The 26,423-nt window shown below is 46.3% G+C and overlaps 2 protein-coding genes across 2 annotated transcripts; both read left to right on the top strand.

Moving 5' to 3' along the window:
• The first annotated feature begins 105 nt into the window (after positions 1-105).
• Positions 106-10,726, top strand: LOC135819319 (vesicle-fusing ATPase 1-like). Its single transcript, XM_065332508.1, has 3 exons — positions 106-2,130; positions 3,722-3,895; positions 9,636-10,726. The coding sequence occupies exons 1-3, from the start codon at positions 403-405 to the stop codon at positions 10,002-10,004; spliced, it is 2,271 nt and encodes a 756-aa protein (XP_065188580.1). The 5' UTR covers positions 106-402; the 3' UTR covers positions 10,005-10,726.
• Positions 10,727-11,546: 820 nt separating this feature from the next.
• LOC135819311 (dihydrolipoyllysine-residue succinyltransferase component of 2-oxoglutarate dehydrogenase complex, mitochondrial-like) lies at positions 11,547-20,931 on the top strand. The gene is made up of 12 exons (XM_065332498.1): positions 11,547-11,710; positions 11,801-11,836; positions 12,870-12,947; positions 13,246-13,416; positions 13,802-13,930; positions 14,694-14,791; positions 15,168-15,265; positions 16,633-16,763; positions 16,945-17,012; positions 18,000-18,083; positions 20,089-20,256; positions 20,658-20,931. Exons 1-12 carry the CDS (start codon positions 11,659-11,661, stop codon positions 20,790-20,792), a joined length of 1,248 nt encoding a protein of 415 aa, XP_065188570.1. The 5' UTR covers positions 11,547-11,658; the 3' UTR covers positions 20,793-20,931.
• The last annotated feature ends 5,492 nt before the right edge of the window (positions 20,932-26,423 follow it).

Raw genomic sequence — 26,423 nt, 5'->3', positions numbered from 1 at the left:
TTATTATGACGTCGGGTCCGGCCGGGCCTGGTACTAGCAAGTACGGTACCGGGTATACCGGTAGTTCCGGAGGTGAAAAAGATAGCATGACCATGATGACATACTTTGTTGTTTATCTTTCAATTCCAAGTACTGTACAAGCAATGCAGTAGTAGCAGAGCATGGAGCCGTGGAGGACGAGCCACAAGTTCCACAACACTCTCAATTTCAAGTAGACTTCCAAAAAATCTTCTTTTCATAATAATATTATGTGTATTGTAGTAGCAGTATTTGTGGGGAGAAGGAATATGTTGGGATTCCGAAATTACCATAAATATTTCAAATAGTTGACCTTGATTTCCTCTTCAATATCTGCTCCGTCTAAATATTTACCATCCTGTGGATTCAGTTCTACGTGTGGCCATGGCACGTCAATTCAGAGTGGAGAAAGCGCCGTCTGACGCCCTGTCACTGACGAATCGTGCTATTTTCCACCCCAAAGATGTTAAAGAGCGTGATCAGTATTTCCTGGTAACGAGCTCTGCTGGCGACTTTGTTCTGACCCCGCAGACGTCCTCTGACGTAAGTCCAGGGTGTGTAGCACTCGGTCTATATCAGCGTAAATGGGTGAGTGCTGCCCAAGGCGACACGGTTACAGTGAGGTCCTACCAGTTCACAGACGCTACATGCTATTTAGAGGTGCTGACGGTACGCGTGGATCATGTAGCCCGGACTGCGCAGCGCTCCGGCAAGCAGCTGAACTCTGACCGGATGACGGCGGAGGTAAGCTCTACGTATGCCAGCGTTGCTGTATCTGTTGGACAGCAGCTGCTCTACCGGGCGCAGGACCACCCGAGGCCGCTGTACCTCACCGTTCTCTCCCTCCAGGCTGCCGACCCATCAGTGCTGACAAAGACCAAGGCAAGCCCCAGTAAGCGAAGCGATATATCATGCGGTATAATCCTGCCCGACACCAACATACTATTCGAGGGTGGTGAAGGTGTGACAGTGACTGGTAAACACATTGCTGGCGCCGCAGTCCAGGGCAGCGTTATCAGCACCAGCCTGGACTTTGTCAAGATGGGCATTGGCGGACTGGACCTGGAAGCAGCCACGCTCTTCCGCCGTGCTTTTGCCTCGCGAGTCTTTCCACCGCAGGTCATTGAACGACTTGGTGTCAAACATATCAAGGGAATCCTTCTCTATGGACCGCCAGGATGCGGAAAGACACTGATGGCCCGACAAATTGGCAAGATGCTCAACGCCAGAGAACCAAAAATTGTTAATGGACCTGAGATCCTCAACAAGTATGTTGGTGAATCAGAGGCGAACATCCGGCGGCTATTTGCTGATGCTGAGGAAGAGCAGAAACGTGCCGGTGCGAACAGTGGCCTTCACATGATAATTTTTGATGAAATGGACGCCATCTGCAAGAGGAGAGGTGGCGGCTCTGACAATACCGGCGTCCACGATAACGTCGTCACACAGCTCCTGTCCAAGATGGACGGTGTCAACGAGCTGGACAACATCCTCGTGATCGGCATGACCAACCGCAAGGATCTCATCGACCAAGCTCTGCTGCGCCCGGGTAGATTCGAGGTGCAGATGGAGATTGGCCTGCCGAACCGTGACGGGCGCGAGCAGATTCTCACTATTCACACTCGTAAGCTCCGCGATGGTGGAATGCTTAGTGATGATGTTAATCTCGAGAGCTTCGCCAACAAAACTATAAACTTCAGCGGTGCCGAGCTGGAGGGCTTGGTGCGAGCAGCCACCGCAACAGCGATGAATCGTGTCATCAAGAAAAGCTCAGACCAGGAGAGCGCTGTGTCGGTCAATCCTGAAGAGGCGCTAAAGATGAAAGTTGTCAGCCAGGACTTCCTGTATGCCTTGGACAATGATATAAAGGCTATGTTCGGCGTCAACATGGAACAAATAAAATACTATCGGCAATGTGGCATCATTAATTGGGGTGCTCCTTTCAGTGAAGCATACAGTAACTGCAAGCAAGTGATTGGGAACATGATCAGTTCCAGCAGTGATTCGCTGATCGACAGTTTCAACTCTCTCTTACTGTTTGGTACCGAGGGATCTGGTGCATCGTCACTGGCTGTCGATCTTGCTTTGGATGCTGGATTTACATTCATTAAGGTGAGTGCGATTTGCGATTTCATCTGCGATGTTCACTGCGATCGTATTCTGTTTGTACAATCATGTACATGTGTTGATGCCCGCTGTTCTGATAAAAAGTGTAATACACGATCAGGAGACAACAATGTGATGACCACCGTTTTACATTGCTTGAATAAAGTATACACAAATGCCGATTCAGCTTGTCCTATTGATTGCGGTTAAAGGGGAAGTTCACCCTAAAATGAAAACTTCACAACTCGTAGCGAAAAATGCACTGATTCCAATGGTGAAGGTCCGAGGTTGATCAGAGCAGCCGTTCCCGAGTTATACCAGCTTGAAGTTTGCACTAAATTTGGTGACATCATGATGACGTCATTAACTTGCCCAGACCACGAGACCAGGCCGGATTTATGACATCAGAGAGATAGACTTCGTATGGGAGTAGATGGGGAAAAACCAATTTCCTTCATGTTTCTCTGCAACAATGAATTTCATACTAGAATTTTTTCCAGTCGGGATACCGGTAGGGTGCCATATGTCCCATACCGAAGTTTGAAAAACATCCGCCTTCTTTGGGACAATGGAGAGCCAAAATACTGAAATTTCCCCATCTACTCCCATACAATGTCTATCTCTCTGCCGTCATAAATCCGGCCTGGTCTGGGCAAGTTAATGACGTCATAATGATGTCATCAAATTTAGTGCAAACTTCAAGCTCGTATAACTCAGGAACGGCTGCTCCGATCAACCTCGGACCTTCACCATTGGAATCAGTGCATTTTTCGCTACAGGTTGTGAAGTTTTCATTTTAGGGTGAACTTCCCCTTTAACCCTTTACCATCCGACCAAATTTCCCCAGCAGTCCCAAATGCAATAATTCTCACCTTATTCTGAGAATATCTTCGGTTCTAATCAACCAATTTTCACAATCTTGGGCATTCTGGAAAGCTCTCCACGAGCTGCGTACATTGAGTTCAAACAGGGCACTACCGAGATCACATATCCAGCGCCAGGGAGCTTCAAATACACCCCATCGCTGTATATACGAGGAAATTCTCTCCTCGTCAGCCATTTCTCGCTCCTTCATCGTAAACATTCCAAATGTTTTGCTTGAGTTTCTTTTCATGCTGCCCACGCGCTCGAAGCATGCCAAAGTGACTCAGCATGTCAGGAGAGGGGAAAATCCCCGCTGAAGGTCAGTCACTCGGAAAGAAATTCGACTTTTGCCGTAGTTGAAATGTCGAGCAAAATATCTTTGGAATGCGACATCGCAGCTCTTTACCGATTGATGCAATGGAAAGCTGGGTTCTTCGGCTTCTTCCTAGATACTTAGTTCTTTAAATTCCGCCAAGAATCGATCGAGTTCCGAATGTTTTAGTGTATGCATGTCCATCGATCTCTAGAGATCGATTCAAGTACACACGGATGGTAAAGGGTTAATACACGCTCATAATTTTTTCCCTTGACTTATGCCAGACGAGAGCTTCTTGGACATTGCACGCAGTGGTCAGCTACTTCGAAGTACATGTACATGTATGTTGTTCAAAAGCGTGACTTCTGTCTTTGTAAAAGTGGCCAATCACTGCGTTTGGATCGTGTTTTTCTGTAGGTTTGCTCGACGCTGTTCATCAGTGGCACGACCGAAGTGTCCAAGGTGAATTCCATACACGAGATCTTTGAAGACGCGTACCGCGCTCACAAGAGTTGTGTAATCATCGACGGCATTGAAAACTTGATTGAGTATTCACCTATTGGTAGTCGCTACTCCAGCCACCTGTTGCAAGTGAGTGATGGATCTGGCCAGTTTGGCCTTCTTTCGCCAATGGGCGATCTTTCCGAGGACATGTACGGTATTTTCCGGAGTATAAGCCGCACCCAGATTCTTTTGTCATAAAAGACAGGCATCTACCCTGCATTTCACGGTTCATTTGACCATCGTAGTATATGCCGCATCAGCTTTTTTTTGGGTGAATTGCAAGCGTTCAAAGTGCAGCCTATACTCCAGAAGATACGGTAACGTGCTCTCCCACATTATACTAGTACATTCAAGGTTGCAGATTGTAGGGGGGGGGGGAGAGGGAGTACTTTTATCAGCCCTCTGCGTCCTCGGGATGTAGAGTGCTGGTGATGCCATCGGTAATACCGATTTCCTCAAGGGACCAGAACTTCTTCAAGTCGAAGTCGTCATGTTTGTGTACGTCCGCTGCAGTCACCATCATGATGCCGACTTCGGGTAGATTTACAAACGTTGGGACTCGAACTGTTGGGACGAATCCGAACTTGGTGTAAAGACGAACCAGGCCATCCAAGAATCTTTGACATGGTCGTTCCCAATGATGTTATAGCAGTAGTCGCTACTGATTAGTACGTCTATTGTTATGACGTCTGGTCGATCAATGATAGGTTCTGCCAAGACCCTTCGTTGCAGGCTGGGATGTTTCTTCGTGTCGATTGGCAGGCGTTTCATCGTTGGACTGATATTCGGGGTGATGTTTGCTGTAACTGGAACGCCACTGCCATCGATGGTTTTCACTTTGAGTTGGACCCGTTTCAGAACCTTGGTCTACCTCATCTGCGAACCAAACTGATCGATCGACTGGGCATCTTCACCAATGACATCGGCATTCAAGGTGTTCTGGGTTTCCTCGCTGATGAAAGACCGTGTAGATCCGGTGTCGAAGACCACTTGTTTTCGTTATCTGTTATGTCATCTAATGCCATCTGCATAGCACAGCCGATTGGTCTGTGTCACTCATGTGGATTTCCATTGATTCAGGCTGTTTCATTTCGCAATCGGCAAGAGTTGCTGCTTCTGTCCGTGTGTTCACAGATCTCGATTGGAATAGTTTTGCATCTCCGTTCAGTGTGTTTGTGCCGTTGCCGCCAGATTTCTCCAGGCACAAGGATCTGTCATGAGTGTCACGTCGACAATGATAACATGGCCGAAGATTGTGACAGTGTCTTGCGTTGCGCCTTGACCCTAGACAACTGGAGCACCAGTTTTCTGTCTTTGCTTTCCTCTGTTCTAGAGTCACAAACTTCGTGCACTCGTCTGTAAAGTGGGAATCTTTGCAGTAAAAGCATCGTGTGCATCTAGTGTATGCTTCTATCAAAGCAGTGCACTGTCTATACTGGCTACCCTAACAAGTGTACAGTAAGATCGGGCGCCGAAGAACACCTCGCCGAAGAACACCCAGGCTGGAAAACCGGCAAAATTTAAGAACAGTCCAGGCTAGAATTATCAGATTTAAGAACACTAGATCTACATTGTACGTAGATCTACATTGTACATGTATGGGAGGTGAGTACATGTCATGTACACGTGTAAACAGTAACTGCTACATGTACAGTCATTCCCATTTACGACACCCACTAGTTTAGAAGTACTACATTGCACTACATGTACATGTACATGACAAACGTCATGACGTCACTCGACTCGCCGCGCGCGTGTGAATAAGAACGGTCTGGCTAGAATCAAAAATTTAAGAACTTTCCTAGGCTGCGCTGGAGCCCCTGCGTTCTTCGGCGCCCGATCTTACTGTAGGGTGTGCATAGGTAACTGCCTCGGCCGTCCTATTCCGATGTGCTCCGTGTGGTGTAGAGTGGGTGTGCATTGGGGATCGATTCGCATGGTTTTGCCAGTTGTGTGGATTAGGCAGTTATCTGGCGCTAGTCTAGATCTGTTTCATTCAGATCTTGTCCGCTATTAGGGAGGTTTCACTCTACGTATTTTCGTATGAAAGTCTGTATATCGTACGCACCTGGGAGCGAGGGCAACTTTCATACGTAAATCTCTCTACGTATTTCCGTACGAAAGCTCTTTCCTACGTTGGGTCCTCTGTAGGACTTTTTGAATTTTTTTCTCTTTTTCCGGATTTATCCATGGCAACGATCAAGCCGCACAAAACACAAGTACACAACACATGGACAATAAAATGAAAACGTGGTTTCGGTTCATGGTGCGTGCGGTGGGCGCATGCAGCCAATGGGTCTCCAAAGCAACAAGGCATTTGCAGAAATCTAAGTTCTTCAGTGTGTGACTCGACTGTATTCTTATTTCAATCATACAGTTTGCTGTCCCCACAGGATAACGCGGACGAAATCCTAAAATTATGCGCATAATTATGCGGGCAAAAACAGGCCATTTAGGCCGTCATCACACCACGTTCTCCGACTCCCGTTTACGTCTACGTCTATGGTGAAAAAACCAAAACGGGTGGTCGTGTCATCAGACAGGCACAGTTCTTGACGCGTACACTCAGTCAGGTTTTTGGAGAAATTTGAACCCACGTACATCGAAGTACAGGGTCGCTCGGAAAAAGGCTGGGGTAGATACGCACGTTCATACAAAAAGTCGTATACCCCCCCCCCCCCTCTCCATACCACGTCTACGTCTCCCGTTTCCTCTGCTCCCGTTTTCACCCCGTATACGGATCATCATGACAACCGACCAAAAACTCCTTACGTGGACGTAGACGCAGCGCTTTGTACCATGGTGTGATGACAGCCTTATATATGCGGCAAATATGCGGAATTATGCGGCAAATATGCGGTATAATGCGGTCATTAAGGACGTTTAGCAATGCGAAAGTTCGAAAGAAAATTCGAGTCTGGGAATGAGTACAGAAAAAAAGCTCGAAACTTCGAAAACTTGGACGCGAAGTTGCAGTGATTTGCGAAAGTAACTTTCTCTTTTCTCGGTACGCATTTGACTACAGGGAGTAGTAATTTTACAGCCCCTGCTTGAGACTGAGCTGCATACGGTACGGTACTACAACGAAAGTACAAGATTCAAATAACTTCGAGAAAAAGTCATTTCGCATTGCTAAACCTCACAAGTTTTCTTTTTCGAAACAAATTTTCGCGAAATATCACCACCACAAAAAGTTCGAATTTTCGCATTGCTATTAAAACGTCCTTATTATGCACGAGTTCCCTGTGTGTCATTTGTACAACTTTAGCATGTAGTTTCATGCAAGTATACAACTTTGTCGTACAAACTCATGCACCGGGCCGCGGGACAACTTTGTAGTACATTTTTAACATCATGTGCTATTTTCTTGTACATTTCCGTGAATAACGTGGGTTTTATGCAAAATCTCTCGAAAACGCGGATGACAACCAATAACGCGGAAAATTGCGCGTTCGCGGAATCGCGGTATCCTGTGGGGACAGAGTTTGAAAAAGTATTCATGAATATTTGAGGCCAAAACTGGGATCGATTTTTATTCGTAATTTGACTTATATTCACGGCTTTCGAGAGAAAATGCTGTGGCATATACACCACACATGTAATTTTTCTAGTGTGTTGTGTGCCTCACCGTACCAGTCAGTCCAGAGTTCAGTCTGTTAGCATCGGTGCTGTCTTGCCCCGCTGTGGTGAATAAATAAAATGAGCTTTGTCGTTTTGTATTATTACAGGGTGCGACAGAGCTCTCTGCCATTGAAGAAAATGTTGAGTCATCTCCACCACCACACTGCGCTCTTTAGCCGACTAGACCCTCCTGCACACAACCATCACCATTGCGAGGACACTTCCGTAGACGATATTGATAAACTCCTTCAGACAGCTGTTTCGCTAATACATAGCTCATCAGTGAAGGTAGATGTTGAATGATTAAAAATATAGACCAAACTGCTATTATATAGGGGGTTTCCACATACAAAACTGGCATAGCTGAGGTGATAACGCAGGAAAAGGAAAGTGTGAAGTACTGTTGACGCGCATTGGACATGCATGCAGCGTCGGAAATTCGGCGCAGAAAATCAATCACTATTCAATGCAGAAATAACGTGCCAGAATCAGAGTACTATGTAGCTAGTAGTGAGTGTCTGTGTACTAGTATTGCAGTTGTCCGAGCGCCATGAAGGCCTGCGAACGCACCTCACGACTCGCCGACGTCGACAGCCACAGCAGCCCCTGGGGCATGACACTGTACTGCTCGCCCGTCGCGCCAAGACGCTTGGCAGTCACTAGGCTTCATGCCACCGATGTTGTCCGCAAGCTACCTTGTTATCTGCCCATCACCCACTGCCGCTGACACGCTGGGAGGCCCCGCGGCATTCGCCCAGTATATCGTCGTCAGAGCTGTGTCGACGGTACAATAACGCTGGTAGAAACAAACAGTTGGTCGTATGGTATTGCGTCCTCCGGATTGTCCCTTGACTCATCTTGTCCCGCTTCTTGCTCTGACGCTAACGGCGCACGTATCATATTATTACAGGGTGCGACAGAGCTCTCGGCCATTGAAGAAAATGTTGAGTCACCTCTACCACCACACTGCGCTCTTTAGCCGACTAGACCCTCCTGCACACAACCATCACCATTGCGAGGACACTTCCGTAGACGATATTATACCAGCGTTATTGTACCGTCGACACAGCTCTGACGACAATATACTGGGCGAATGCCGCGGGGCCTCCCAGCGTGTCAGCGGCAGTGGGTGATGGGCAGATAGCAAGGTAGCTTGCGGACAACATCGGTGGCATGAAGCCTAGTGACTGCCAAGCGTCTTGGCGCGACGGGCGAGCAGTACAGTGTCATGCCCCCGGGGACTGCTGTGGCTGTCGACGTCGGCGGGTCGTGAGGTGCGTTCGCAGGCCTTCATGGCGCTCGGACAACTGCAATACTAGTACACAGACTCTCACTACTAGCTACATAGTACTCTGATTCTGGCACGTTATTTCTGCATTGAATAGTGATTGATTTTCCGCGCCGAATTTCCGACGCTGCATGCATGTCCAATGCGCGTCAACAGTACTTCACACTTTCCTTTTCCCGCGTTATCACCTCAGCTATGCCAGTTTTGTATGTGAAAACCCCCTATATAATAGCAGTTTGGTCTATATTTTTAATCATTCAACATCTACCTTCACTGATGAGCTATGTATTAGCGAAACAGCTGTCTGAAGGAGTTTAACAATATCGTCTACGGAAGTGTCCTCGCAATGGTGATGGTTGTGTGCAGGCGGGTCTAGTCGGCTAAAGAGCGCAGTGTGGTGGTGGAGGTGACTCAACATTTGTCATTTTGACCTTTGATTATAGTTATTTATTTAAAAAAAAAGTAAACTATCGTGTCCGTTCCCGAAGGGAACTCACGACAGCCGCTAACACCAGGTAAATCCTAAACCTTTGATTATGATATGCCTACAGAACAGAACAACAAGGACAATCAAGGCTTGTTTGCTGCGACTTGAAGTTTCATGCTCTCGTATATGCCTTAGCAGCCTATATACTTCTAAACCAGCAACAATGTTGTGATGGTTGACTTATGTTTGGAGTGGTCTCACGATTGGGAAAATATGTTGGTATACTACTAGCTTGTGGTTTGAACTGTAGAGCCATGTGTTTGATTGCAATGGGTCACTGCTGCGACTGAGAGTGGTCGCTATTGGTCTTCTTCGCTTCCATGCCCTAGTTGCAACGGACTATGTTTTGTTTGGCTGTTGATTGCTTTCACTTTTGTATTTTTGTTCACATCTGATCGGCTGCCATTTCTGTCCCTGCTTTGGTCTTGTAGGAAATTCGTATCCGTGCTGCTCACCCTCCGCCCAAGGGCCACAAGCTTCTGGTGATTGGCACCACGTCGCAGAAGGCTCTCATCGACCAGCTGAAGATACGCTTCCGTGTGACGCAACCAGTGCCAACGCTCACCGCACCTGAGCACATTGAGACTGTCCTATCCGAGTTGTCTCTTATGGCGCCGGATGAGATCAAAGATGCTGTGGCTGGACTTGCTGCCTTTTCGTACAGCGTAGGCATCAAGGAACTGATTAATGTGGCTGATGAAGCCCGTGGTAAGCCTAGCTCACAGAGGCGCATCGAGAAGTTTGTTGAGATGCTATGTAGAGACAGGTCCACTGGCGCAACGGATGAGTTCTTGTACTGATCGGATTTCTCAGTGCAGGTATGTGAAGTTGCCGTGTCTACATGCGTACTGTGCGATTTTGTGTTCGCTCAGGCGTGCGTGCGTGCGCGCGCGTGTGTGTGTGTACATTGCGAAGGTCCTTCTTTTTGCATGTTTTTGGATATGGTGTTTTCGGGTATGTCGACCCACCATATCGCGATCCTCCTGGATCTGGTTCACACTATTGATAAAGTACTTTGCTGTTGTACGTACATAATCTGCTATGTTTATTTGTGTAATTCTTGTATTCAAAGGGAACGTTGGTTGTTTGTGGGTTTTTTTTAAAATATCTCAGTCAATTTCTGAGATTGACTCCTGAAAGTGTATTTTGAACTCTATTCTCTACCTCTTTGTACATACCAGTATCTTGGTACTTGTTGATTATTGCTGCGCCCTGCTTGTTTTCCTGCTGCTCAAAGCTTACTTTTATTCAATGCTGCCTTTGTAAGTTTTGTACTTTCCTTCCAAAAGTTCTATTTGTAACCCATCATTGTTCATTTGTAACCCATTCATTGTTCTATTTTTTTTTTTGACAAATGCTTCCTAGAGAAGAGCATCCAGTCGCCTTTCACTATTCTGATTCTCACCTGTTGTTCGTTTTCTGTCGTCTAGGATAGATTGTGCGGATCATAGCTACTTCCCCTCCTCCTGCCCTTTCCATCATTTTTCTGCATTTTCGCTTGTGATAAGTGCCTCTCACTCTCGGTGCTCTGATGTAATTGTTTCGGTCTCGAAATATAATTCTGAATGCGACTGAGGCTGCGTTCGTTTTTTAGCTATCTGGTAGAGTAGAGACTAGAGTAGAGTCATTCTACCAATAGCGGTAGAAGGTAGAGGTAAGTGCACGGATGCTGTCCTACCGGATTGAGTAGTTTTTCATGATAATATGTACTAGTACGTGAAATGTTTCTCTTCAACTCCTTGGTTTTGCTGGAAATCACATACCTGTACAAATTCTACCACCCCCCCCCCCCCCCCCCCCCCCCCCCCCGGGTTATGTACTCTTGGTTCTACAGACCTCTACCAGCGTTGCAGCTTCTATTTCAAACCTGGTATAGTACGTGTAGATCATTATCCAGTAGAGTAGAATCTACTCTTTTGAGTAGAAAAAGGAACGTATCTACCGAAAGAAGTAGTTTCCACCCAAATCTGTTGATCAAAAACGAACGTCTCCTGATCAGTGAGTGAATCAGATTCCAAATGGGGCCTGGCCCACGTCACGTGCCCACAGATATCCTGATGACATGATGACATCACTCAGAAAGGAGTTGTAATCCAACAACTCCTTCCTTTTGAAGTGAGTTTTGGTTTTTGTGCGTTTGTCGGATATGTTCAGTAGATCTACGCAGATACGATCAGATCTGCAAAGTCCTGGTACAGTACATGATCATACATGGTTCACCTGCAAGATCGCACGCACTTCAATGACTCGGAATCGGATCGGTCAAGCTGCAAGGGGTAAAAACCATATCCAGGTAAAAGTCTGTACATGTTGTTGTTTTCTGGTTTATTGTGGCAAGACGTGGTGAAGGTGCGTAGATCTTGTAAAGTATCTGCGGAGGAGTCGTCAGCCTGGTGGAATTGAAGTAGCCGTGATTGTTTTTTGTGGTGGTGCTGACATTCAGATCTGGTCATCATGGCTTGCTGTCGCAGTTTTGTGCGTGTGCTGAGAAGTGGCCTCAGAAATGGTAGGACTTTCATCCAGTTCATACAGTTGGGGTGTATGCTTTGAAATTTTGAGCTTGTCTTGTTGGTCCACATTCCGTTGTCATTTGCAGAGGCGGCTCTTCGCTCATTCTCGGTCTCCGCTCGCTGTGAGTATCCGGGTAGATTGCAGTGCTGTGCTAAACGCCTGTGGGTGTGTATAATTGCTCATTTTGATATATTTCTGTATGGCTTCTGGTACGAGAGGCAGTTCTACTCGTGTCAGTGCCTGTGTAGATGGAGTGACTTCACGGGAGCGTGTCCCTCACTGCACCCATCTGCCTTTGTGCTCAACATCACACTTGAACCTGGTGGTTATACTGGGCAAATCTCCATGGCTTCTTACATTGTTGTTGAAATATCGCTTTCGAAATTCAAATGCTCGCATAGGATTTAATGAGTGGGCTAACCTTTTTGTTTGTCGCAAAGGCAAGGCATACAACCTGACATGAATCTTATCCAGAGCTGCATCAGGAAGACGTACTGTACATATGCGCCGTATCACCTATGTGGAACAACAACTTGCGTCTGAAGCCCCTATTTTCTGGTATATCCTATTACGTCATCTTCTCCCTTTCGAACCCCTTTTCGCGTTTCCCGTAGACTGCACATGGTGACAGTCCACCACAGCACCACCCTCCTAAACATTGAACATGTGCATGACTCCGCGCCGCGTGATGAACTAACGTTTCGAAATTGCAGAAAGTCCGGTTCTCACTGCTGTTCTTAGAGATTAGCATGCGTTCTGTGTATCACATACCGCTATCATGCGTTACTCTCGGGGTATTACAAGTTGTACCATACAATGCCCTGGCTGGCGGCTCTCTTGCACCATTCTGCACTCATGCACAGTCTGCGGACCTTGAACGCCCATTGCCATAGCAATGATAGCGATGGCTTCCTCACGCTGAGGCTCTAAACCCGAAATCTGCAGTATGGCGCATGCCGCTTGAGGTAACCAGAAACCTCTGCTGACACACACATACAAACGCACGCATACAGTTTAAAGCACTGTGGGCCTTGGCTACGCCAGACGCCGCTTCGTCACTTCTTTGGCCTAGCTCCGGAAATACGTGACTTACGATCTGCTCCCTTCTTTATGTTTTGTGTGGACATCTATTTTTTGCTCTCATGTACCTGAAGACTTCGGACCTATCTCGTCTATCAAGACACCCGGCTTTCCAGAGAGTGTCACAGAAGGTGATATCCGATGGGAAAAAGGTATATGCATAATTATGCACTAGCCAGGCACTCCAGCAGTACATCACTGTTGTCAAGGACTTTTTCTGGGATATTTTCTATTAGATGCATGAAGTGCACGCATGCTGCTAGCATACATTTGGCAAGTTTGAGTGTAGGTTGTAAATTGCTGCGGGCTGCTGCTGCCCGCGGCGTCTGTTCTAAGCCTCCTTCTATGCGGTGCAATCCTTTTATTGACCACGGTGTACGTATTGTGGGGCCGAGACAGTACATTTATTGTGCAGAAGCTAGAACCCGTCTCCCTGTATGTTGCTTGCAGCCGTTGGAGACAGCGTCAGTGCCGACGAAACCATCGGGGAGATCGAGACTGACAAGGTCTCCATCCCCGTCACTGCCCCCGGCAATGGTGTCATCACCGAGTTGCTGGTTGCCGATGGTGACAAGGTAGTCGCCAACCAGGACCTTGTCAAGGTAGAACTCGGAGAAGGCGGTGAGTCACCTATGCAAGTACAGTCATGTACAGTGCTGCTCAATGAAATCCGATCATGCGAGTCAATTTCACCCGGTCACTGTCCAGTCCCAGACCTGTGGACTGGATTCAGGGCGCGAACTTGACTCACACTCTCTCTGCTGTATTTAATCCATTGTCCAGGTTCATTTGATTTTGCCTGTATTTCACCTGATGATAAGACATGAAAGTATACTAGTGAAAACTTTCAGAATGTTCAAGAGCCTGACGTGTGTATAATTGCATTTTTGTCTCCAAGGAAAATGTTGCATCTCCTCATCAAATGCCTCCTTTTTTCTGTTCTGTTCCAGTACACTCACTGATGGCTGTCTCTTTCTGCTGAACTCTTTTCTTGTCACTCTTGTAGCTCCTGCTGCTGCTGCTAGCTCCTCAGCTTCACAGTCTGCTCCAGCTGCCAGTGCCGCTGCACCACCAGCTCCAGTGGCGGCAGCAGCTCCACCGCCAACATCAGCTCCGCCAACACCAGCACTCAAGAGTAAGGAGCTGCGCTTGTCAAGTTCTGAGTTGTGCAATCCAGGCTCGTACACAGCATTTATGTAGCTGAACTATAGAAAACGATGCTGGTCCTCACTGACCAGTGTTACCATTAGAGTGCTTTGTATACCTAGCATGTGTACTTTGTTTGACATTCTGGTCTTGTTTTACGTGCAGTGGTTCCTTGGTCACTTGACATCATGTGTGCTACGAAAATGTTGCTGCATTAGGGACGGTGCTGGATTAGCAAATCAATCTACTGTTTTACAGTGCATGAACGTGAAAGTTTGATTTTTGGAAATACTGCTGGTTTACCAGTGGCTTATCAAATCCTGGTCACTGTAATGTACCGTATTTCCGCAAATAAAAGACCGTCCTCGTATACAACGCCTTCCTCGAATACAAGGCCGGGGCAGGGGGCGATTGAAAAAATACAAGACCGTCTCCGATTAGAAGACCGGGCGTACTAAATGAGTCTCAAACTGTGCTCAAACTTGTGTTAAAAATAAAAGACCGTGCTCAAACTGTGTGGCGAAAAATAGAAGACCGGGATTGAAAGAATAAAAGACCGTCCTCGAATACAAGACCGTCCTCAATTATAAGGCCGGGTTAGGATGAGTTTGAAAAAATAGTAGACCGGCCTACTATTTGTGGAAATACGGTATGCAGTAGCCAAGAATAGTATATTGTTGACATACTACGAAGACAGAAAGCCGTTACACAACCTGATGGTGTTTTCCTGCTGCTTGTCGGTTGCATTGCAGGTGCGCCAATGGCTGCCACCTCCAGCACTCCGCCAGCTGGTGCAGCATCTTCCTCCTCGACCGGCGCGCCAACGGAGGAATCGCGCTCCGAACGCAGGGTTAGTGTTGATGCCCAGCATGCACGACATTGGCTTTACATGCAAGTACAGGTAAAACTCCCCAGGTCAGGGCACTTCCGTCTACCAGGCACCTTTGGGGACCTGTTGCGATGTGGAAACGACTGATGTGGCGAAGGGTGCCCGAATCTCAGAACACTGAGATCCGGGCACCCTTCGGTCCCAAGCCACCCGGATCTGGGGAATTCACCTGTACTACAGTTGTAAGCATGTCTTACATGTCTCGGTGATCCGTGACATACACGGTACATTACACATTCACCTAGTCTCTGGTGGTAAACGCACTCCTGTTTGTTGCACCGGCTCCGTTTCCAATGCGAAACTCTCTATGTTCACTCTCTTTTTTTCTACCTCTTAGGAAAAGATGAACAGGATGCGGCTCCGCATTGCTGAGCGCCTCAAGGACTCACAGAACACTTATGCAATGCTGACCACGTTCAATGAAATCGACATGACGTAAGTTTGTGTCTTGGGGTACTGCTAGTAGTGAGCATAGACGTGCAATGAAACTTCAGGATATCATTGACATACTTCAAGGAGTACCATACTTTTCTCTTTGCATCGCATGTAAAGTTATTTATTTTATTTTTAAGACCCTGCATACTGTAATTTCACAAATTTTCGGTGTAGTTTTATTTTCGGTGCTTTCGGTGCGTCTGTTTCACACCTAAAATTTCAATACACAAACACTAACACACATAATCCAAAAGGGAACTGCTTCTCTGTACCGAAAATTTCTGTTCACCTAACCTAGCCTGTTGCCCCAGACCGAAAATATTGAGCACGGAAATTTTCTGAAATTAGAGTATCCCTTTTCAGTCATTTGATCTTGGATATACATGTACAGTACCTTGGATAAAAGAAAGTACAGATTGTTTTGCCGCTGGAGGTGTGTGATGCGGGATTCACAGAAGCTTTTTTTGCGATGCGATGCTAACTCGCAAAATACCATTCATAGAAGAAGTCGGCAATGCGACAACACCTTGCTGATTTTGCGCGACGTTCAATGCAGGTGGGTACGTCACCATGGTATTTGTGTGGCTTGGTACAACTTGTACAAATTTATAAGCAACTCTTGAACCTTTGAACAAATTTGCTTCAGAAAAGGTCAAAATCGTACGCCACATCGCAAAAGTTGAGCCAAGCTCAACTTGCGATGGCCCAGTTGCGTGAGCTGCGAGATGGATGCGATTTGGGAATTTCCCCGTTTCGCGACTGTCGGATCGCGTATTGCATCGCAATAATGCTTCTGTGGATCCCGCTTAGGTGTGTGTGTGTGTGTGTCCTATTCCGATGTACTCCGTGTGGTGTAGACCAAGTGTGCATTGGGGGGTCGATTCACATGGCTTCGCCAGTTGTGTGGATTAGACAGTTATCTGGCGCTTGTCTTGATCTGTTTCAATCAGAATCAGATCCGCTATCGTTGCTATAAAGAGAAAAGCTATGGGTGCACATCCAGTGCATTTGCAGATTTGCGTGCTTCTCTTGCGACGGGCGTATACATGGTACATGGTACATGGTGTGTGTGTGTGTGTGTGTGTGTGTGTGTGTGTGTGTGTGTGTGTGTGTGTGTGTGTGTGTGTGTGTGTGTGTGTGTGAGTGAGTGAGTGAGTGAGTGAGGGGGGGGGGGGTGACAGGCGAGAGAGAGAGAGAAAGGGAGGGACGGACGGACGGATGGATGGATAGGGCAACTGTAATGTTAGTAGTTCTTTCACTACTGCACAACATAGCCCCCTCGTTCTCACCTACTCACTGTACACTGCGATCATGCCAACATATGCCTAGAAGTTATTGTTGTTTTGTTTTCCGCTTTTCTTCCCCAGTAACGCTAAGCAGCTCCGGGAGCAGTACCGTGGCGCTTTCGAGAAGAAACATGGCGTCAAGCTTGGCTTCATGTCTGCCTTTGTGAAGGCTACTGCCTGTGCGCTGAGGGACCAGCCTATTGTCAATGCTGGTACGCTTGGTTGTGTGAAAGTGGTGTATCTGGTATTAGCTATGTCATATGTTCAACTCTTTGGAACTGCAGTCTGGCACTTCAACGCCTTAACGGTGCATCGAGCTTTGTTTTGTCTTTGGCTGATTCTGCATCATGGTCTGAAGCTGAGTGTACTGTGTGCTGTGTGCTCTCCCTGTAGTGATCGATGGCAACGAGGTGTTGTATCGCAACTACGTTGATATCAGTGTAGCGGTGGCCACTCCCAAGGTATGTACAATCCGGCTGTGCTTAGACCATGGTACTGTTGCATGATATTACTACTTCGAAGTCCACAAAGGACGAAACAGTTCTGTCCGCAGATTGAGTACTTCGAAGTACTGTAATTTCACAAATTTTCGGTGCACTTTTATTTTCGGTACTTTCGGTGCATCTGTTTCATACCGAAAATTTCAATACACCAAACAAACACCAACGCACATAATCCAATAGGGAACTGCTTCTCTGTACCTAAATTTTCTGTTCACCTAACCTGGCCTTTTGCCCTCGTACCGAAAATATTGAGCACCGAAAATTTCTGAATTTAGAGTAGTCAGAAGACTTTTCGTGAGTTCTTTGTGACTGTGTTCTATTGCCCCTTTCTGACGTGCTTCAGCACCGCAATTGTTGTTATCTAGTGGGTGAGTTTGGGGATTTACCGTAAAATCCCGCCAGAGCGCCCCTACCTCCGCAGCTCCTCGACGCTTCGGGTGGGGAGGGGCGGATGGGCGAGTCCTACTTGCCGCATTCAGTACTGTACATGAACAAGTACTCACCCTACGAAAACTGTTCGTGCATCTCGTACACCGACCAAAGGTCAAGAGCCAGGAGTCGTACAGACCCGTCAAAACTCAGGTTTTGTGCGATCCCTGGTCAAGAGGGTGGGCACTGTTGCGTACATTTCCAATGGGGTCGAGCCCGCGTCTGCAGTACAGTACGGCATCACAGACTGTGACAGAGTCATACGAGGATACAATCAATCACGTCCCTGACAAGAAGTCAGGGAGGGGCGGATGGGAGAGACGGGGTGCTCTGGCGGGATTTTACGGTACATGTATTTTGCCATGTTCCCGCTTGTGCTATTAAAGTCATCTGTTTTTGCGTGTCTTACCAGTGCTGGGCATCTTAACTTACTGTTGCGCTTGTATGCGTGTGTGTGTGTGTGTGTGCGTGTGTGTGCGCGTATGTGTGTGTGTGCGCGTATGTGCACGTGTTCAGGGTCTGGTTGTGCCTGTGTTGCGCAACGTTGAGAATATGTCCTACGCTGACATTGAAAAGAACATTGGTGCTCTTGGTGTAAAGGTAACTTTGTTCTGGCCCTTCCTTAATCAACTGCTTGTTTTCTTGCTTATGATACCAGATTTGTGAAATTGCCTAGTTAGGCGCCAGCCATAAGTATCGATCTTTTACACGAAATGGTACAGTTTGTTTATGGGTTGGTGGGTCGAGGAGATTTCGTTTCGAAAAAAATATTGACAGCTGAAACATCACAGAGGCAGTGCAGTGCCTTAACCTGCTAGAATGCTCTTTGCCTCCGTTGGGCAGAGCGCAGTACACAAGAATACTTTCCTTTGTGTACCTCTTGGATGGCTGAAACAGCAATCCATTCTAGCTGTCTCTCGTTTAATGTGTGAAGTTAAAGCCCCTTTATTACCGGCCTGCAGACTTATCTTCGCAACTCCATCGTTTCTTGTGCAAATTCAACAATCGAAGGGTCTATTTGGTATCGGAATCTCCAAACTATCCAATGCAACAATCGCCGAAGAGTTAGGCTGTGTTTACATGAAGCGTTTCAACCCGGGTTGAGTTCGACCCGGGTCATATTTCAACCTGCCATGTGCACAAAGTGAATGGCGCGTTTACATGACACATTGCGCTTGACCCGGGTTGAAATTTCGCCCCGGGTTGATTTCAACCCTCCCCACAAGGGGAGGGTTGAAATCAACCCGGGTCAAGAAAATCGTACAAACGTACTTCTGTGCGTATCTCGCGCCAGGTTTGAACAGCACTGCAGATGCAAATTTCGCGCGAACGGATTCACGTGACCATACAGGACTGTAGAAGTGGACTTTTGGCGGCATATCAGTATTTGACCCGGGTCAACTGTCTTCATGTAAACGCTCACCTCTTTTGTTTGTCGTACAGACTTTCAACCCGGGCTGAACTCGACCCGGGTTGAAATTTCTCAGGTAAACACAGCCTGACGATGTCGAACGCCAGAGATATCGCGCGCCGTATTCTTACGTCGGCAAATTCAAATTTTTGATCGATCACTTCACTTTTTGGGGGGAAATCCCTTTTCGTGTGCTCTTTGGACGACTAAGCACATGATAATGACGTAGTCGGCTGAAGTTTGAGCCTTCTACGATGAAGGAGAGTGGAATGGCGTTGATAGGACGCATTTGCTTGCATATCAGGCTTGGAGACGACTTTGCTGCGTTACCGCGCCTGATTTGTGGCGACTGGATAATGGAGCTTGGTACTCTGGTGTTGCTCTCGCCAAGAGCCTTCCTACGTGCCCTGGATTGTGAAAATCAAGCGAAGGAGACCAAAGTTATGACCTGGTGAAGTTGGAAATTGTGCTGGAATTCGTAATTCTGGTGCATGCTGTGCTAGTAATCCGCTAATAAAGGGTTTACCTTAAATAAACACAAACAAACGAGTCAATTTATTCTTTGTTTAGGTGGGTGGGTGGGTGGAGGAGGGTCGTAAAGACTCTTAACTAAACTTTTTCGTTCTGTGAAAATTATCGATACTGCCGGATGGCCTCTAAGACAGTTGTTTCATTGGAAATTACGTGCATATAGGTACTGTGTGTGTGCATCTATTTGCTCACTTGCCTGGGAATCAGGGATCTTTGCATGACCAGAATGTACTTGTCAGGATGATTTGTGAAGATGTGCCATGTGAACAAGATGATGCTAACAAAAGCAAAACGCTGAGGGGTTGTCACAAAAGTTATTTTGTCCCTGAAACGAACATCGTTCGCTTTGTACTCGGGACTCTCTCCCCCCCCCCCCCCCCCCCAATGAACGTAGCTTCCTGTGTTAGATGACGCAAATCGCATGCAAATACCTGTGCATGTGCAGTGTCGGTTGACTTGCGATTTTGGTTCACCCCTCCCCTCATGGACGATATTCGTTTCAGGGACAACTATAATTTGCGACAACCCCTAAAACACTGTTGTTGTTGTGTATGTTTATCTCTGGTACTGCACCGCATGGTGGCTGCTATAGTCTTCCCCGAGTCTGTTTTTTGCTGTATTTTGAAATGTGTTTTTCATGTCCTCTTGTGTTGAACACAACAGGCAAAAGAAAACTCCTTGTCCCTCGAAGACATGGACGGTGGCACATTCACTATCTCCAATGGAGGTGTGTTTGGCTCTTTGATGGGAACACCCATCATCAACCCACCGCAGTCCGCCATTCTGGGAATGCACGGTACATTTGACCGTCCCGTCGCTGTAAATGGAGAGGTAGGCCGTGCTGTCTGGATAAACCTGCGTCCACCCTGTTTCGTTGGATGTTGCTAATGCATACGCCCATGCTTAGTGTCTATGTCGCATTTGGGGCCACCAAAATGAAATGAGAGAAATTACAACTATAAACTGAAAGATGAGTTGTTGTTGTTGGGTCTTACTTGATCAGGTGTGTAGCGTTCCGTTTGGAACTGTCAGGGTAAACTGAAGGCGATTTGGCTGATACGGAACATTGGTTTGCTGTGGACAACGTTTTCCACCTGTTATTCCCTCTTTGAAGGGTTGTTGTTGTTGCTGTTTTTAACCCAACGATTGAGCAGCAGAAGTGGATGCTAGTTCCATGTTGGTACATTGACATGCCTGTATACTGTGATCTGTTGTTGCTTGCTGGCCTGTAGGTGAAAATTAGACCGATGATGTACATCGCTCTCACGTACGACCACCGGCTTATCGACGGCAGAGAGGCTGTCACCTTCCTGAAACGTGTCAAGACCTTTGTGGAAGACCCTCGCACCTTTTTCTTAGACCTTTAATTTGTTTTTAATCTTTTGATGACGATGATGAAATGTACATATTTTTCATTCTTTTCCTGCTGCCCTTGTAAAGCAGAAACTCAACGTAATTTAATGAACTGTATTAATTTTATACGTTTGTACGACTCCTGGCTCTTGACCTTTGGTCGGTGTACGAGATGCACGAACAGTTTTCGTAGGGTGAGTACTTGTTCATGTACAGTACTGAATGCGGCAAGTAGGACTCGCCCATCCGCCCCTCCCCACCCGAAGCGTCGAGGAGCTGCGGAGGTAGGGGCGCTCTGGCGGGATTTTACGGTAAATCCCCAAACTCACCCACTAGATAACAACAATTGCGGTGCTGAAGCACGTCAGAAAGGGGCAATAGAACACAGTCACAAAGAACTCACGAAAAGTCTTCTGACTACTCTAAATTCAGAAATTTTCGGTGCTCAATATTTTCGGTACGAGGGCAAAAGGCCAGGTTAGGTGAACAGAAAATTTAGGTACAGAGAAGCAGTTCCCTATTGGATTATGTGCGTTGGTGTTTGTTTGGTGTATTGAAATTTTCGGTATGAAACAGATGCACCGAAAGTACCGAAAATAAAAGTGCACCGAAAATTTGTGAAATTACAGTACTTCGGCCGGCCGGGCGCGCCAGGATGCAGTCGACATGGCGCGAGCGCGCCCGCGCGCTGGGCTGCCCATGACATCATAATCTTGCAAAAAGAAGCAACAACAAAATATTATTCTTTGTTCATCGTTCGAAAATCAAGCGCAGTGACTTGCTGTTTGTATGATCTGAGCACATGTGAACAAGAACTGACAAGAGTCGATAAGAATGCTTGGAGAATTTTGAATATCGAGGCAAAGCAACTAGCAGTTATGGCGGAGTACGGACAGGCTCCCGCTGCTGTCCCCACGTCCAGTCAAAAACCGATGGTGTATATATGTGGAGGTGAGTGCTGCACTAAATTTTGTTGCTTCAACTGGGACACTCGAATGAATTATATTTTTTTGCTTTGATTTCTTTCGCTGTATGCAAACAGAGTGCCACCATGAAAATGAAATCAGAGCCAGAGACCCGATCCGATGTCGAGAATGTGGTTGCCGTATTATGTACAAAAAGAGAACCAAAAGAAGTATCCTCAACTGCAAATGTGTGTCAATATAACTTTGTATGTCACTGTAACTTTTAATAAGTATGGACGAATTTACTTACGCTGGTATTATAGTATTTACGCGGGAGCTCCCTTCGTCGTTGAGTGCGGTCTAGTACCACTCATCCGACCACTATTGGAAACAGGGCCTTGTTGAATATCTGAATCACGAGCATGCCAGACGTACACCATTTTTAGGTGTGATTTTTAAAGTCATTAAAATGTGTGCATACTGCATAGAGATGACAAATATTAGACATGGTTAGCATTTTTATCGTTCAAACAGATTTTCACAATACCCTTTGCCCGGTAAGTGAAAGAGCATGAATTTAGTATCGTTTGGACGTTATTTGGACCAAAATATGTAACTCTCAAGGGTACAACACGCATTTTGATGTCGTGTGTAAAAAACTCATCCTCAGTGCGTATGTATGCATGTACATGCACACACGTGGGTTCCTGTTCCTAAGGTTCCAGAATGAAATTTGCGACAATTTTCCGAAATGTGGACACGCGACGACTTCCGAGATCTTTGCACATGCGAAGCGCCAGTGATTCGAAAGTAGTACGCATGCGAAGCACCACCAAAGGGGTCGCAGTCTTGAGTGACTCAAGTGTAGTAAGTACTGTGCATATCAAAAAGGAAGATGGGCCATGCGTGCGCTCATGATGAACACGTGGCTTTTAGCAGTACAGTGGAGATTGGATATAACGACCTTGGGTATAACGACAAATCGAGTTTAGCGACACAATTCTGTTGCCCAAGTCGTTTAGCAAGTCCTTTCTGTACATTATAGATCGGGTATAACGACCTCGAAAATAACGACAGATCGAATTTACTGACACTTTTTTGGTGCCCGAAAACCTGACAAACAGTGAAAATACATCGGATATAACGACTTTCCTCTTGTATCAGGCAGACTGGCATGTCTGGAACATGGTATATGGCTAGTGACACGTACCCGGACCTCCGGGGCCCTCTTTACATTGCACGTTGTAGCCGCAGTGCAGCGGTGCGGGATGACTTTACCTTGAACAATGCATGCAAGACACATGTATATGTACATACACATCTGTTATCCACGTCATGTACATGTATATGTATATCTACATTTCTGTCATTTTGATATACATATTGCATACTAAATGTGAAGATCGGGTTTAGCGACAGATTGAATATAGCGACATTTTGCTTTCTCCCGAAGGAGTGTCGTTGTATCCAATCTCCACTGTAGTTCGCATGCGCTGGCCCCGAAACCCGGGAGTCTCCAAGTTTCAACCACCTTTGAAGCGCGGAGAGCCGGTAGAGCTTTGGAGCATTTCCTAAAGTTCAGAGAAGATATCAGAACACTTCTTCAACTTTTCGTTCGGAGAGTCTTTAACATTTTTTTTAGAGCGTATCCTTAGATTGTTCATACGAAGGCTTTACGTCGGAATTCAGGGCTTGTAGCACGCAGGTTCAGAACTAAAAGGTGCACAGAAGGGTAAAATGCTTTGAGAAAGGGCTATTGGTATTGCCAAATACTGCATACATGCATGCTGGTATGAACAAATGGATTGAATTTTGTCATGCACAAGAAAGGAGCCACAGCAAGATTCACGAATAGTGACCTCTTCTGGACCAGCCACTGAGCCAGTCCTTTCTCACCCTGCCCTTTCCCTAGTCTTGTCTCCGTTGTGCGCATTCCGCAATATATTTTTGGGAAATTTTTCTTCAATCTCTATCAGGAGTAAAGCCGCTCCCGAAGGGTGTGCAACTCTGCGTATGGGGTCTCCGACGGCTGAAAATCACATCACATGTTCCGAGCACGTTACGTACAACGAAGGCCAGCGTGCGCACAGTCTTACAGGCCAGGATCATGCTGATGGCTCGGATAAGCGAATTGGGAGTGCTATTTTCATCATTCCGCTGCTCGCTATAAAAACGGGTGGGGAGTGGGAATAAACAATATGGACACTTCACCATGTGGTGTGAGTTTTGCCGTCGGCGCACTCCGTAGAAAGGGTGGATCCAGATTTGCACGCTCTCTCGAGCTTATCTACTCTTCTCGCTATGCGAATATGAATGTACTTGATGTGTGATATTGATATTGTCTGGAGATTTCCTTGACTGACTTCTCTCTCTCCAGTTGTTGTGTTCGACGCCAGATAGCGACGATGCAGACGCCCCATCCTGGACAGATATGCTGTAGATACGCAATGCTTTGGCTTTTCACCATGCTGACAAATAAAACCATGTGTACAAAGGATATTTGTAGTGTCGTTGTGTGTGGATGTGTGGTGCTTGTACTACATGTACGTGGCCGCAGCCAGGCGCTTTTGAGGTCAGGTTTCACTTGCCACCACTGTGGGTGTGAACTGTGAAGGTACGAGTACAGGTCAGACCTCGCTTTAACGTAATCTCTGGGGGATGGGGGAAATTATGTTATAGCGAGGTTTGTGTTATAGTGAGTTGGGCACACCAATATGCAATATGTATGTCAAAATGACGCTCTTCACCTACTGATTACAACTGTACTGACTGTACATACAGGTATGATGATGACTAGCAAAGATGTGTACAGACTACAGGCTTGGCAGCGAAGGGGTGACATGAGTCATGTAGTACGTGTACAGTCTGTATCGGCTATAGCGTACCCTTTTGATTTCCGTGATATCACTATATCCGATGCATCACTATATGCGATACATCAATTTTTTTATTTTTAGGGGCCGTCCGTAAATATCGATGTTTTTTTAGAGACGATATTGGTGCTTCTCTCCCTTGACCCCCCTCCCCAGAAGACGCCCATGTACATCTAGATCATGGAATCAATATTTTTGGATGCTCATTTTTTCCTTTTTTTGGTCTCCTGCAGGCATCGTTCGGCCGATTTCCACTATCAATAGCTCATTCTTTTGCTCTTGAAATTCGCCATGGGCGTACAGCTTCCAATTTTTGATTTTGTTCTTGTGTCGCGAGTTTTAGCTCCGCGGACGGAAGCTGGTTTCACATTTCTTGTATAGCCATTTAGACGTCCGCGTGCAGGGATCGGCGAAACTTCAGATATTTACATCGATATTTTTCTGATGCTCGAAAAGACGCACATGGCTCAAACCCCCCCTTCCCCCCCCTTCCCCCCCCCCCCCAGACGCACCAATATCGTCTCTAAAAAAACATCGATATTTACGGACGGCCCCTTATTTCGATTGACACATGAAAGGCAAGGAAATACTTCCAGCATGGCGTTTTGACAAATGAGCATGCTGCATAGTTGACAGTGCCCGCATTTCCATAAAAAAATTCTGTTATGTACATGTACATGTATCACTATAAAAATAAGCAATGTGAAGTCTCACTGAAGAAAGTAAAAAAATAGGGCCTTTGACATTGATCGCTACATGCATTTTATAGTTATCACTATAGCCGATAATAATTATAGTGTGTTATGCATGTTTTGATTCTTTGCTGCCATCATAATATCCGATATATCATTACATCCGATAATATTGGTTGTAGTGATATTTTTGCTGGATAAAATACGTTTTGCTTTTGATATTTCGTACCAATATCACTGTAGCCGATATTTATAATATATTATTCTTTTATCCGGTCACTCTATAGCGGATACAGACTGTACAATCATGTGACAAGATTAGAGCCTATAAAAAGTAATGGGAGTAGTAAAATACCGGTATTTTACTATTCCCATTACTTTTTATAGGCTCTATTAATCTTGTCAGCTCAGTCTCGAATTCGTCGCGAGAAGGCATGCATGCCGTCAAGAGTACATAACCCCCGGGGGGGGTATGTACTCTTGATGCCGTGTACATAGTCTTTTTTAGAGGAGTTTTTACGTTATGCTGAGGTCTCCGTGCGCCCGGGACCCAGCAAACAGTGCGTTATAGCGAACATAACGCTATAGCGGATTATGTTATAGCGAGGAAATTTTGTACAGAAGTGATGCGGTTTCGGCAGGGACATTCACATGTGTACGTTATAGTGAGGTTTATGTTATAGCGGGGGTCGTTGTAGCGAGGTCTGACCTGTACATGTACCGTTTCAACCTTTGCCACATGCACACCCTTTTGTGGTCACTTTCACCAACATTTTAATCGATGCAATAATTCTCTCATTTTTGGTGGACTAACAGAAAAAATCATGCTGATTCTGTATCTGCGATAAAAGTTAGGGATCCCCATTTTTTTTACAAATCAAGGCCAAATGTTTTCCCCTCCACTGCATGCTCGTGCTGGTATGCAAAAATACTGTACATGTAGGTCTTCCGGTGCATGCAACTACTTGGGTGGAATCATCTCCAACCCCCGGGGAAAATCTGTCCACATCGAAGCAGGTGATATGATAGGGTGGAATCATTAATTCCCAAACCCCTGTGAGTACCCCATCCATGCTCACAACACTACACTATAATTATGATACATGTACCACGGCCAACTAAGTTCTATCCCATCGCCTCCCCACCGCTAACAGCAATGCGATCGGTATGGCAAC

This window comes from Sycon ciliatum, chromosome 1, assembly GCF_964019385.1.
Source record: "Sycon ciliatum chromosome 1, ocSycCili1.1, whole genome shotgun sequence".
NCBI lineage: Eukaryota > Metazoa > Porifera > Calcarea > Leucosolenida > Sycettidae > Sycon > Sycon ciliatum.
Note: the sequence above shows the minus strand (reverse complement) of the source record. Positions and strands in the feature narration are given on the sequence as shown.